This window comes from Tamandua tetradactyla, chromosome 3, assembly GCF_023851605.1.
Source record: "Tamandua tetradactyla isolate mTamTet1 chromosome 3, mTamTet1.pri, whole genome shotgun sequence".
Lineage (NCBI taxonomy): Eukaryota > Metazoa > Chordata > Mammalia > Pilosa > Myrmecophagidae > Tamandua > Tamandua tetradactyla.
In genome coordinates, this window is record NC_135329.1 from 41680794 (window position 1) to 41696601 (window position 15808).

Here is a 15808-nt window from a genome sequence, read left to right on the forward strand (position 1 = left end):
CCTGGTGTTGGATGGAAGACAGAATTTGAAAGCAACAAGGCTGAATCTCTAGCTGGGGAAATTTCTAAACTAAATGTGCAAAATGCAGCCTAGCTTCACCTTGCAGCTTATAGTAAAATGCAAGAAGAAAGAGATAAACCGAGAACTGAACTCTTTGGTACAAAGAAACCAGAAACTGATAGTCTGGAAAATTCTGAGCTTTTGGAAAATGAGTCCTCAGAGATCAGTGCTTCATGTGAGGATTCAATCAAATATGGAATCAGTCAGCCATATCAGCACAAGCCAGGTTTGGAAATGGAGTTATTCAGAAAGGATTTGTGGAAAGTCCTATTGTCTGATGGCTATAACCCCTGTATACTACGCGCCAAGCCAAAAATTTTTTTCAGCACCTGTGTAAATGGAACCACTGCCAGTCTGGACTAAAAGGAAAAGAAAAGTTATGGATTAAAAGAAAAATGACTTCAAAGGTAGAACCATGGAAGCTAAGGTCTGGAGCCAGGAAATAACTGGACCAAGAGAATGGACCTGCTCATCCATGTGGAGAGGGTGAGGGTTCCCTGCAGGCAGAATGTGGCCTTTTATCTTGTTGTTCAGGAAGAGTGTTGCCACCTCAGGCCTCAGAGAGAGTTGAACATATTGTCTGGGGATTGGGGAGAGCTTGGCCACCACCTCACGGTTCTGAAAGGGCTGAGCATGTGTGTGTCCAGAGATGGGAGAGAGTCAAGGTGCCATCCAAATGCATGAGGGGGGTGGGGCAGAGAATAAGCTGGTTTCCCCAATGCTTCCCAAGGTTGCAACTCTCATTCCAGTGTTTGAAGAGAGCAGGGCCACTATGCAAGCCCTTAGAAAGGGTGGGACTACTCTCTCTTATGCCCTGAGGATAAAATGTCATCCTATAGATGACTCTCAGACTTTGAAATCAAGTGGAGTTTGCCCTGCAGATTTTCAGAACTGTTTGGGTCCAATGACCTCTGTTTTCCTTTCAGTTTCTCCCTATGGAAAAAGGAAAATATATCCTATGACTCTCCTTCCTTGGTATATTGGCAGCCGTTAACTTATTCTGAGTTTCACAGGTCCTTAGCCAGAGGAGAATTTGCCTTAGGACAGACCATGTCTGTAAGTGATTTTGATGAGACTCTGTACTGTTTTTTGATTTTGTATTGTATTTGTATTGTTAGTGAAATGGTTTTAGGCTTTTGTGATATTATGATGGAATGAATGTATTTTGTATATGGAAAGAACATGCCTTTTGGGGGTCCAGGAGATGTAATGTGCTGGTTTGAAACTGTTATGTAGTCAAAAAAAGCCATATTCTTCTAATCCAATCTTGTGGGGGCAGACCTATTATTGGGTGGGACCTCTTTATTTGGTTGTTTCCATGGAAATGTGACTGCCAATTCAGGCAGGGTCTTATTCTGCTGGCTGGAGTCTTTTAAGACAGAGGGATTTTAGAGAGAACATAGACAGAATGCTCTAGAAGATCCCAAGGAAGGTCCTACAGGAACCAAGGGAGCCATTCTGAAATCAACCCAGGGGAGAAGGGCTAGCAGACATCACCACATGCCTTCCCATGTGACAGAGGTGTTCCAGATGCCAACAGCCTTTCTTGAGTAAAGGTATCCTTTTGTTGATGCTTTGATTTAAACAATTTTTTACAGCCTAAGAAATGTAAATATGTAACCTAATAAACCCCTTAGTAAAAGCCAATCTATTCCTGGTATACTGCATGTCAGCAACTTTAGCAAACCAAAACAGGGACCATTAGCTGAGGAATGTGGGTTAAAAAAAAAAAAAAAAAAAGCAAGGAAACAGCTTCTCCCCAAACGCTTCCAGAAAAGAGCACTGCCCTGCCAACACCTTGATTTGAACCCAGAGATAGCTGTCAGACTTCTAACCACAGGATTATAAGATGATAAATTTGTATTGTTTAAGCCACCAAGTTTGTGGTGATTTGTCACAAAAGCAATAGAAAACTAAAAAAGACAAATTTTTGAAAGTGTTTTACTTTAACATTATCACCCAGAAATTTAAAATTTAGTGACATCACTAAGCTGACATATCTCTCAAATATTTGCTTTAATTATATATGTACTACAGAAATTAAAAGAACATACTGTAAATATATTGAGAAGCATTAGCAAGCAAACTCTTTCTGATCCCTAATACTGCTTACTGGAACATTATGGGATCTATCAGTGACATTCTTTGGGTTTGTAATTGTATCTATATAAATTTGAAATTCAGATTAATGTGGAAATGTACAAAATAAGAGTGAACAATGTGCCCTTTAGATGTTATTTTATTACAAAGAATTGACTTAACAAAAAGGAAAACCTTACCTATAGCATATCCATCCCATGTTCCTTCTTTCAGCCTAGTTGACTATAACCAGTGCTTTCACTTTTATTTTTACCCAAAAGCCCAGCACTACTTTCTTTTAGAGATCTTCAGAGACTTTGAGTATATCATAGCTTATATTTTTATACAAATGCAATAGTTTTACTACAGCAGCAGACACTTTAAAAACAAAAGGAAAAAGGGCGAAAGAAAAACGTGAACATTAAGTGGTTACCAAAAAAAAAAAAAACGGACAGAAGAGTGATAGAAGAGTCTGCATGACACTAACCAGCATTTTTCCAAAATATAAAGATAATCCAATATTAGAAAATTCAATAACAGCATTACAACTGGTTAACCAACTGGTGATGGAAGTAAAGTCTTTAATTTATAAATACATGCATAATAAATCCAGAGGGAACAAAGATATGAATGTAAAAATGAATTAAAGAAAATATTAAAGGAAAATACAGATGAGTACTTACGCAGCCCTGGGGCAAACAAAGGCTTTCAAATCATGACACCAAAGTCAGAAGTCATAAGGAATAGTTTCATAGATAAATGACAATTTGTTTCTCACACATGAAACAAAATCATAGAGTTGAAACTCAATAGCAAGCTGAGAAACAAAAAATATTTGAATCATAAATACATGAAAAAAGGTTAATATCATAATTTTTTAATTTCAAAAATATAAAAAAGATGAGCATCTTAATAGTGAAATGAGTAAAAGGTCCAAACATGCAATTCACACAACAAAAAGGGGAGAAAAGAAAGAAAACACATAATCAACAGCACTAGTAAGAAAAGTAAGTGAAATTACAAATTAAATATCTTTCAAACCAATAATTGAAAAAAAACTGGCTGAGAAGCAGAACATGTCATCTATAAAACAAAACCATTAAGGAATCTAAAAGAAGATAAATGGAATCAAATGAACTGAGGAAAACACGAAGTCCTGAAAGATGTACAGGAGAAGGATGTCAGAAAAGGTAGAAATATCTCTGGAAAGCATTTAAGCCTCAAAGCAGTAGAAAGGGACACATATTAGGGGATGCGACCAGGAGAAATAGGATGAGCCCACTTACAGAAGGGCTTCTGACAAATTCCATCTAATATTACATCTAATCCCCTTCCCTTAACCTCTGGAAAGATCACAGCAAACAAAAAGACAGACACAAACAAGCAAACAGAAAAAAGAAAATACAAATAAAAGTACACAGCCGCAAATAAAGATTTAAAGAAACTCAATAACATAAAAGATATTATAAAATGCATCAAAAGAATATAGACCCTAGAATGAAAGTCTATAGAGCAAACAGAATAATTTTTTTTAAAGAAAACTAATAGCATCACCGGAGAGACAAAGACCTAGAAAATTTTAAATGCAGTTTTAAAAATAAATAGATGAGCTGACATATTGGGATAGACACAGCTACAGAAAGAATGAGCAAGTTCAAATATCAAGGAAAAAAATTCACTATGCCAAAAGCAAAAAGAAAGGAAGAGTAAAAGAAAATTTAAAATATATAAAAAACATATTCATAAATATCAATTTCTTGTATAACAGGTTTATAAATAAGAGAGGGAATTGACTGAAGAAAAAATAACATAAATAATAGGAGGAGAAAAGGCATTTCTCAGAGTTGAAAAAGGCACAGTTTTCATATTTTCAAAAGATTATCAAAATTAAACAGGATACATTAAAAAAATACAGGCACATTGCAGAAAATATTCAAAATACTAAGGAAAAAAAAATCATGACTAAGAGCTAAGAAATAGTTACTGACAAAGGAACTAAGACTGATTTGGCATTAATCTCATCAGAATAGCAGATGAAAAAAATATCTTCAAAGTGCGAGGGAAAAACCTTTTTCAAACTAGGATTATAAACTCAGACAAACATTCAAATGGAGTCAAATAAAGAATTTGCAAACAATGAATAGAAACATTTACCACCTTTAGATCCTCTTCAGAAGAATTAGGAAAGTAATTTCTTCAGTAATGTGAAAAATGGCCACAGATCAGTCTTGCATATATTTAGTAGCAGGAAGCAAATGCTGAAAAGGAACTAGCTAAGACTGCAAAATTTAGTTACACAAAACAATGAGTTAAACTTAAATGTACAAATGTAGTCACTAGGGTGAAAGAACAGAAAACAGATTCATAAAAATGGATTGAACCCGAAAGACAAAAAACTGGGAAAAGCCCAAAAACAACAAGGATGAAGGGAATAGCAGACAGATACTGAGTTTATCCTCAAAAAACTGTGCTTCCAGTCAAATAGAGATCTATCCTGCTTCCTGAAACAACGAAAATAGTGAACAAAATATATGGCATTCAGGCCTGGACATCAGGCAAAAAGAGAGAGTCATCCCAGATGGATGGTAAATAAATGAGTAAGCCCTGGAATTACCCCCAATTTACTGCCAGAAGAAAATTTCCAAGCTGAAGCATAGAGACAATCTTGGCAGAACATGGTAGCCTTCCTGATTTTGGGAGACAAAGCTGGTCATCTGAGTAAGCTACTGCTGGTAGAATTCACAGGACAAGACAGAATTGTAAGACAGAAAATTCCAGAGATCTACAGATGGCCCTCTATGAACCTTCAGGTAAGCACCGATTAGCACATGCAGGCGTGGAAAGATCCGCCAAAAATGATTAGAGGAAATAGTGTCCCAGTTTCAACATGGCAAATAGTGTCCAATCTCAAGAGCTTGGGTGAAAAAAAAAAAAAAACCTCATAATTAAGGGGCCTCAGTTAGAATGCCAAGACGAGTCAGTTTTGCCTCAACAATGGGGAAAATTTTAACTAAATACAGATCTGTTCACACCTAATAAAGCTTAAAAACAAAACCTGAAAGGATCCAATTCTTTCCAATTTTTTTCTACAAATCAGAACAATTCTCAAGAATATTTATGAAAATGGAAAATTGCTCAGCACCCAACAAATTAAAATCCAGCATTTGTGGGATCCAAATACAACCTTTAAGGAGAAGAAAATCAATCAAGCAAAACTGATCCAGAAATTACACAGATAAGAGAATTAGTAGATCAGAATATTAAAACCATTATTAAGGCTATATTCTTTTATTAAAGTAGGTAAAAAAAAATGAATATGTTAGAGACACAGAAGACTAAAATAATCCATATATAAAACTTATAGAGATGAAAACCACAATGACTGAGATGAAAAACACTCTAGATGGAACAAACAGCACATTAGCACTACAAAAGAAAAGATTAGTAGACTTGAAGACACAACAAGAAAACTACCCAAAATAAAACACAGAAAAAAGAATGAAAAAAATCAACAATACATCAGCACAGTTTAATCTGCCAATGGAGAAGAGACAGGAGAAAAAAATATGTGAAGATAAAAAGGCTGAAATTTTTCAAAATATGATGGAAATTGTAAAACCACAGATGCAAGAAGCTGTATGAACCTCAAGCATAAGAAAATGAAGAAAACTAGAAAAAAAGACATCGAAATCAAATTATTTATAATTTATTATTTAAAAGAAAATCTTAAAGGCAACCAGAGAGGGAAAAACATATTATATACACAGGAACAAAAATAAGGATGACAGCAGATTTCATCAGAATCAATATAAGGTGGAAGACAATGCATCAACAACTTTAAAAGACAATGAAAAAAACTGCCAACCTTGATTTCTTTAACCAGAAAAAGTCTCTTTCAAAACTGAAGGAAAATGAAGCATTTTTCAAACATAGAAAAGCTGAAATATTCATCGCCAGAAGACCCATGCTATAATAAACTTAAAGGGAGGCACAAAAGCAGAAGGAAAATGTTAACACTTCGGAAACTGATGTACACAAAGGAACGGAGAGCACCAGAAATGGCAGCTATGTGGATAAATATATAATTTTTATTTACTTTTGAATCTCTTCAAAAGATAACTGAGTGTTTAAAGCAAAATGTATGCCAACAACAGCCCAAAGGCCAGGAAAGTATTGCGTATATTGTGACGTAGTATAACATAACTTCAGTGTAGGCTGTGAAAACATACACTGTACACTGTAAACCCTAAAGAAATCACTAAAATAGCACAACAAAAAATTACAGCTAATAAGCTATTGAGAGAGATAAAATGGAATTTAAAAAATATACAACCATGATGATCATGCATCTATGTGATGATGTTAAGAATTACTGATTGCATATGTAGAATGGAACGATTTCTAAATGTTGTGTTAATTTCTTTTTTTAATTAATTAAAAAAACAGTAAAATATATATACATATACAACCAACAAAAGAGACAAAAAAAGAAAAAGCAGAAAAAAAGTAAAAAAAAAAAAAAAACAGGTGTAAATCCTGCTATTTTAGTAATCATACTGAATGCAAATGGTCTAAGCACCCAGTTAAAAAGCAGAGATTGTCAGATTGAATAAAAATTCACAAGAACCAGGGGACCGCAAGTATAGCTCAGTGGTAGAATTCTGACTTGGCATGAAGGAGACCCAAGTTCAACTCCCAGTCCATGCACTTCTGAAAAAAAAAAAGGAAACAAAACAAAAAGAAATTCAAGGTGCTGCAATAATGGGATACTCACATGGAAAAATAATGAAATGTGACCCTGCCATATAGCATACAAAAAAAATACACAAGAACCAACAATGTGCTTCCAAAAAGAAACCTACTTTAAATCAAAAGACATGTATAGGTTAAAAGTAAAGGGATGGAAATTATACACTATTCTACTAATAGTGCAAAGAAATCTTCAATGGTTATATTAATATCAAAGTATATTTCAAAGCAAATAATTTTACCAGAGATAAGTCATTTCATAACAATAAAGAAGTCAATCAAAAGGTATAACAATCCTAGACATTTATTCACCTAGAAACAGACCTTCAAAATATATTAATTAAAACTTACAGAATTGCAAGGAGAAACAGAAAAATGCACAAATACATTCAGAGATTTCTATATACCTTGTTCAATAATTGATAATACAAGAGGGAAGAATACCAGCAAGGATGTCAGAAAAGAGGAAGTCTCAAATCATTGACCTCAGTTCTGATCTTAAGAAAAAATAAAAGAAGAAAAAGAGGAGCAAATTAAAATCAAAGTAAGTAGAAGAAAAGAAATAATAAAGATCAGAACATAAAATAGTGTAACTAAAGATATGAAAATCTCAACCAAAACCTGGTTGAGAAGATCCTTAAAGCTGATCAACTCTGACTGATCAGGAAAGAAAATGAGAGAAGACACAAATTAACAATTATCCAGAATAAGAGCTATGACAACATTACAGATATTACCAATATTAAAAGGGAAAATTATGAGCAACTTTATGTCAATGAATCTTCCAATGTTTCTCAGTAGAATAGGGGTAAGGTATGATTCTGTCCCCAGGGGGGACATTTGCAAATATATGGAAACATTTTCACAAGTGGGAGCGATGCTGCTGATACCTAGCAAATAGAGCCTTAGCATGCAGCTAAACATACCATACTGAAGGTAGCTCCCACAGCAAAGAATTATCTGACCTAAAATGTCAATAGTGATACCCAATTTTTATACATCAGGTCTACATTTTTATGAATTTCCACAGTTAAAGGTGCACCATCTAAAAGGAGACTCTAAAAAAAAACCACCATTTTTAGCATCACTTATAGCTAAAATACAGGCATACATCCTGGCTCTACCAGTATAGGAAAAGAGACTCTGTGCTGGATATCCATTTTGATAGCACAGGTAGTAGCAGCTGAGTGTTCCTCCTCAGATAATTCTATGGGATTATTTTTGGAACAGTGATAATACTAGCCACTACCTCATTAGACCAGATTTGCAATGGAATTCTAGAAGTTGTTCCTAAAAGCCTGCTCCTATAGGATATACAATCTATTCTATATCAGAAACTAATACATGATACTGTTTCTCCTATGGCCAGAATACAAGGGTACAGGAATCAACAGGCAGAGGTGGTTCTGGTGTCTCTCAAATTTTTTGCTTCTTGTTCCCACAACTCTGAAGTTATGCTACTCTAGCGGTCATAGTGTTCAAAGGGGAATGGAACAACGGTTGCACTAAGTTATCAGTTCATAATTTGGGAAGTTCCAATGAATTGCACTTAATGGGAAGTTGAGTTCTTAATGTCATTGGACAAAAAGGCATAAAAGAAAGTAAGTGAGATTGATCCACATTATTAGGCTATAATGGAGTTTCAGTTTAATGAGGGCAGAGTCTCTAGAACTGGGGATCCTCTGGAATGCCTCCTAGTACAACCATATCTATTGGTAAAAGCTCACAGAAGACTGCAACAACCCCACAAAGGAAGAACCACCAAAATCTAAGATCTCTGAGGAAAAAAAGCATTTACCATTTATGTTTACCAATAAAGCAAATACTCCAGACAAGCTGAGAGCTGCTGACTAGGGCAAAAAGAATATGGAATAGGTAGCACAGAAAGGAAGCAATGAATACCAAATACATTGAATGACCAGCTACAGAAGCTAGAATCACACTATATTAGCTACCCATAATTTTTCTTTGTCATATATATACTTATATATGAAAAGCAAACTAAAATGTAACCTAATGTCACTTAGAGTATATTAGGTGCATATATATCTACCATTTAGTATGTAAGTTATCAACATAGGTTTGTGCTGAACTAGAGGAATAAGAATGGAGATTATCCCAAGAACCTTAACTAGGAATTAGATGGTGTAATTAGAGAGATAAGGGATTCCCCATTGGGATAAAGGTAAGTGTGTTTTCATTTTATAGAGGTTAATTGCATTGCATAAAAGGAGCTGCTAATGTTAGCAGGCAATATAAGGATGAAAGAAGTATACAAATAGGCAAACAAGTAGTAGACTACAGTGAATTTCATTTACTTGTGGCTACCTAACATTTTTGAATATCCTCCCTACATTATTTTCTAACTTTTTTATCGTATAATGTGACATATATACAAAGTAAAGAAAGAAAAAAGCAACAGTTTTCAAAGCACTCTTCAACAAGTAGTTACAGGACAGATCCCAGAGTTTATCATGGGCTACCATATCATCATCTCAGAGTTTTCCTTCTAGCTGCTCCAGAATATAGGAGACTAGAAGGAATATTTTCTAATCATCACAATCGATTTTTTTTCTTTTTGTGAAAAATGACATAGATACAAAAAAAGCAATAAATTTTAAAGTACAGCACAACAATTAGTAGTAGAATAGATTTCAGAATTTGGTATGGGTTACAATTTCACAATTTTAGGTTTTTACTTCTAGCTGTTCTAAGATACTGGAGACGAAAAGAGGTGTCAATTTAATGATTCAGCAATCATATTCATTTGTTAAACCCCACCTTCTCTGTATAACTCTACCATCACTTTTGCTCTTTCTATCCCACTCTTTCGGGAAATTTGGGCTATTTCCATCCTAACTTTTTCAAGTTGGAAGGGTCTTTCAATAATATGGGAAAGGGAGATGGAACTAGCTGATGTCCAGAGGCCTCCCTACATTTTGACAGCTTCCCATGTTGCAAACGTCCCACTCCATACTGTATTACAAAAACAAAAACAACAAAAAAGACTACATGATTTTTCTATCTTTTTTTAGCACCTAGATGCCAGCATGTATCTAAGTTCGGCTAACCCATACTCCCCTGCTTCGGAAGCAAGCAACATAAGAGGTTGTGTGCAGGGAATTCATTTTGTGAGAGAAGTCAGTGAAAGAGATGGTAATAGCGGTTTCCTCATCAGGCCGGTCCATGGTTGTGTTGTTACAAACCTACATGGAAACTCTTTATCCAGACTGTCAAAAGGTCTATGAGTATCCTTTTTAATAACTTCCTCTTCTGCTTAAACTAGCCAAACTGAATTTTGTCCTGTACCATGAAGAACCCTAAATATCGCACTGAACAAATGTGCAATTACCCCTGGCCAGCTGGAGGGAGTTTTATTGAAGATGTGATGAGACTACTGATGAGGTGTAATGGATTGTCTTTGGTGAATCCGAAGGGGAAGAAGATATTTAAAAGAAAAAAACTCTGCCTTATATCTCGTCAAAGCCTCTTACCAAACCTCCAAAAGAGCAATCATGTTCTGGCTATGGGGATTTTTCTCTGATCTCCTGAAGTCAACATCATTTTCGGAGAATTGCAAAAAGGCAAAGGAAGTATTAGAACTCTGAGAAAAGAAAGTCTAAAACTATCACAGAGTGAAATGTGCTAGGGAATAAAAAATCTGAATTAAAAAGATTACTAGGTAGTGGCAGGGATAAGGGTCCAATTGAAATTATAATATTTTTCATTTTTCTAAATAGACTTGAGTCTTTCCTAGAATAAAAAAATAAGATAAAGTAAAAATTATTTTCTCCCTTCTTTGAAAAATCAAATGAAATATGTTTATTTATGAAGTCCTCAACTGACTATTTTCTGTACTCACTGGCACTGAGGGGGAAGTAAAAGGTTATAATCCTGCTCTTAAATATACTGCTAGGTTTTGGAGTCAAGAGAGGGTGGCTGTGGCTTTTGAAGATTTCCTGAAAACACATCCCAGTAATCATATATTTTAGTAATGAATAGAAAAAGAACCCTGTCATTTGGAGAACCTGTGCTCTCTATTCCACCACTTATTATGTGAACTGGAGCTTCTATTCCTTCACCTACACAAAAAGCAGAACCACCAACACCAGATTACATGCGGAAGCACTTTGAAAACCACCATAAAATAAACCAGACGAACGTTATAAAAATTCCCTTGTTTATTTTGTTGGGTATTTTGGTTTAATACATGGTACCTAGACTTATTTCTCAAGCACATGAAATTCAAAAGCACATGCAACATGAAATGGCCAGCACTATAATTTAAATCTCATTTTACGAAAATACTTCCCTGAATATCTCCATATTTTAATTCATATGAAGATACAAGAGGTTTTCACCACATTTTGTACTTACATCCATTAGAATACTTACCTGCATTGCATTGCAACCACTAGTTAACTAGCTTTTGGCCCCAACCACCATTTAACTAGCTTTTGTCCCCAGCTAGCCTGCCAGTTCCACTGGTGAATGAACTATTTCTACACCATCTCTGTACCCCTCAGCCATGGCAGAGTGCCGCAACCATGGTAGGCAGTAAACCTATGTTTGATAAATGATGCTATGAATGAACAAATGAAGGACAGAAGGAAGGAATAGGGAGATTACACAGTACCTGAGCTGTCCCCATTATGGCTGAGCTGGGTGCAGGTTGAGGGCATTCACCAGCAGCTGTGGGGTGAAACCGTGCAGTACTTATGGCCGTGCTTCAGATGGTGGGAAAGCCTATGATGAGGAATGGATAGAAATGGGGAGAATATGATAAAAAAAAAAGGTAAACAACCTGCCCCTCATGGAAAAAAACATATGGAATGTCTATAAAAAAATGAAACCAAGCATTAACTTAATAAATTGATCAGCAACATGGCAAGAACTAAGTTGACATAGAGAGAAATCATACATAAATAACATCAGGTATATTTAAAAAAGGCTATGGAATAAAATAGCCTACTGCACACTGGGACAGAATAGGTATATACAGTATATGTATTTAAAGAGCAATATTTCTATTCTAAGAATTTGAAATTTCAATAAATAAATTTTAATAACTTCAAACTTTACACTAAAGAGAAAACAATGTAACCATACTTGAAATCAGTGGTTATGGTTCATCATATAACTTGATGATAGGAATAGCATTTGTGAACTCAGACCAGGACTTTGAAGAACCAGAAATTCCAAGAAACAGAAGAGCAGTACTAGGGAATATTAATGATTAAGAATTTTATTCCAAGGGGAAAAAAAGTCTATACCAAGATAATGTTGAGTGTGTCATTTATTTAAAAAGAGGTGCTAGAACACACATTCAATAAAGTATAAAATTCCTTACTCCTCCTTTTTTCAATGCATGTGAGCACAAGACATAATAACAATGCATGTTATAATCATTTATCCCCCAAAATTAAATCAGATAAAATGAGAATATTGGGGATTTTTGTTGCTATTTTATAGGAGACATGTTTATATTAGGCTGGAAAAATTTACTGCTTTACTTACTAAAATGATATTACAAAATACCTACGCATACTATATAGGGCCCTTAAAAACTATGATCATGTTGTAATAATTTCCACAAATATCAGAAGGGCTGTATATGTCATCTTCTGAAAATTCTACTTAGTCACTCATATCTTTGACCAAGCATCAGTTTGATCACAGATTATTAGATGCTGAGTACTTACTTTTAAATGTACAGTTCTAATTAGGTGATGAAATTAACTGGGATTTTTAGTGTTTGTTTTAGTGAACAAACTAAAGAAATACACTCAAGAAATATAGATTATAAAATAAAACACAAACTCAAAATGGACCATTGGTTTCCTGTAACAAGTTAACATAAATCTTTTGTGATTGTCAATCTAAGTTGTGTGTTTATGTTAAGCCGTTCACAATTAACAATCTTCCAATGTTTCAAAATTGATACACTACTTTTCAGCTTCCTTTATTCATTCACTGTACTGACATTTCTCCATATCAGTACATATAGGAATATCTAATTATTTTTATTGCATTAAAAAATCACAATTAACTCTACAAATTCCTTATTGTTGGACATTTGAGTTGTTTCCAATTTTTCCCAATTACCAAAAATTCTGAGTATATTTTTGGTAATTATGACTTCTCTGTTACAAATTCTGAAGAATAAATTTCTAGAAATGGAATTAGCAGGTCAAAGAAGATGCACATTATTAATCCAAATTGCTGCCAGCATATTTGTATCGATTTACACTGTAATACATTATCAATCTTTTCACTTTTGCCTCTGGCATGAAATAATAATAATTTTAAAATAATCTCACTGCTTTCATGGAATCTGAGGTCAAATGAATTTCTATGGAAACTGCTTCTTCCATAACTACCTACTTCTTTGTGGGGCCGATTTTTCATTAATTTTAGAATTTCTTTCTACATTCCAGACCATTTTTCTGTTATATTGATCACAAATGTTTTCTTTCAGATTATCTCTATTGACTCCATTAAAACTTGAGAATTGTTTAATACTTATGTGTTGAAATCGACAATCAACTCTCTCCCTTAATGGATTCTGTGATTTAAAAGATGTTCCCAAATTCTACAATTTAAAAAACAGACACTCCTAAAATTTCTTTCAGTTCTTCTACAAATATTTTTAATTAAATCTTTACTGTGTTTAAATTTTTTCCATTGTTTTGTGAGACAGAAATTAATTTTCTCTCCAATGGATAAACAATGACCCCAACAAATTAACTGGATAATCCATATTTCTTTCATTAATTTGAAAATGCTACTCACAAAAAGCTTGTTCCACGAAATGATTTTGTTCCGGTAGCATTGGTATAACTGTTTCTTTCTAACAGAGCAGAACCCCTCCCATCCCTTAATCAGCACCCCCCATCCTCAACTTCAGGGCCCCTCCAAAGAGGATTCTAATAAAATTACTTAATTATCACATACACACATATACACACACACACCTGAAGTGAACTGGTATTTTTAATACTGAATTTTAGCATATAAATGTCCCTCATACCAAGTACTAGTAATTATCTAGATAATTTCTAGGATTTTATAGTTTGTTTTTTTTCTATAGATCATATTCATTCTTGTTTTATTCTAAGGTATTTTATGGGTTTTGTTATTCCTGAACATGAAATTTGTCTTGCCATTACTCTATCCCATACACTAAACATATCAGATATATCTTGTATCTGTTTTACATAGTCAGTGTTCCTACTTATCTAATAGATTTTTGTATAGTCTTTTACATTTTCTGATAGTTGAATAATTACTTCTACTGGAAGCAAGTTTCTTGATTTCTAATATTTATATCACATGTTTTCCTAGTATAACATATGAGCTGGAAACTTCAGAATAATATGGAATAATAGTGATAAATATGGCACTGATGTTTTGTTCCATATTTTAGTATTTTCCAATTACCAGTGTGCATGCTGCTAGGTTTCTGATTATATTCTTATACACAGTAAGGAAGTTCCCTGACATTACTCTTACACTTAGAATTTATAAAAAATGGACTCTATATTGATTCAGGGACTTTCCACATTTATTAATAAGTGTACGTTTCTCTTTTAATATGCTCATGTTATTCATTACTACAATACGCATCCTATTACAGAAATAATTTTGTATTTCACAAAACTACTTGGCCATAATATTTAATATGTAGCTAGTTTCAATTTGCTAATATTTTTGTTTAGAAAATTTACATCTATATTCTTAAGCAGATTAGCCTTTTTCTGCTATATTTATCAGGTTTTAGAATCAGTCATTAAAAAGATAATGATTTTTATTACTCTGAAATATTTAAATAATATAAAATTATCCATTCCTAGAAGGTAGTGTAGAATTTACCTATAAAATATGTGGGTTAGTGACTTTTATGAAGGTAGATGTATGATGATCTTAAAATTTTCCACGGTCACTGGTCTACTCAAGTTTTTAAACTCTTGTTTAATAAACTTAAGTCATTTATATTCACCAAGAAAGCAAATCATTCATTTTAATTTCCAAACTTCTCACCAAAAATTTTTGTATATTATTATCTTGGGTTTCACTTAACTTTATTATCTGTGATTCTATCACACTTTTCATTCCTAATGGTGTATATCCTTGAATTTTCTCTATATTTTCTTCCTTAATTTTGCCCTGTTTGAGCATTTTCAATACATTTTTTAATGTTCTTTAAAGCAGTATAGGTCTAAATGTCTTTATTTTCATGTGAGTTTCACCTGTTCACATTTAATGTGATTACTGTTATACTGGGACTTATTTTGTCTCCAAATTTCAAGTTTTTGATTTAACAAGTTTCTTTGTACCTTTTCACTGCTTTACAGCCTGATACAGAATTTCCACCCCTTTACTACTGCAGTGATTATACATTTTATTTCTCCTTTTAAAGTTTAACATATACAATTATACTTAGATTTCTCTAGAAAAATCATTAGTCAATCAGTATTTCTAACTGCCTCCTGAACAAAAGAAGAACTTTAATGCACTTTCACTTCCCTGCAAGCTCACACTCCCCCATACCACTTCTGTTCTGATATTTTTATCTACACTATCAGTTATGGTTTCTTATTAAAAGCAAGAAAAAGGCATTGCTTACTGAACTTTAGAGATCTACAAATATTACATAGTGTCTGGAGTCAAATTTCACAAACTATGCAACTCTGGGTGAGTTACTTGACTCGATTATACTAACTCAAGCTTTACCTATGTCCGTTCTACTTCTCACTGCCTCTATTGATTTTGAGAGGAACGGTTCCTTCTAATTTACAAAAACTAAATTATTTGTTCTAGATCTTGTTCTTCTTCATGACATCACGCTCTTATTTTATAGATAAAATTTGCAATCGCTCTTCCAACACACATTAGATCATTTGTGGTATGTTTTTTAAGT

The 15808-nt window shown here is 33.8% G+C and overlaps 1 protein-coding gene across 1 annotated transcript in view; it reads right to left on the reverse strand.

Annotated features, from left to right (window-relative positions):
- The window catches only part of DLGAP2 (DLG associated protein 2), a 1049558-nt gene that overhangs the window by 916765 nt on the left and 116985 nt on the right, over positions 1 to 15808 (reverse strand). The window contains exon 2 of the mRNA XM_077153013.1: positions 11525 to 11634. Within this exon, the coding sequence (XP_077009128.1) occupies positions 11525 to 11539 (15 nt within the window). The 5' untranslated portion in view covers positions 11540 to 11634. The remainder of the gene's footprint in view (positions 1 to 11524; positions 11635 to 15808) is intronic.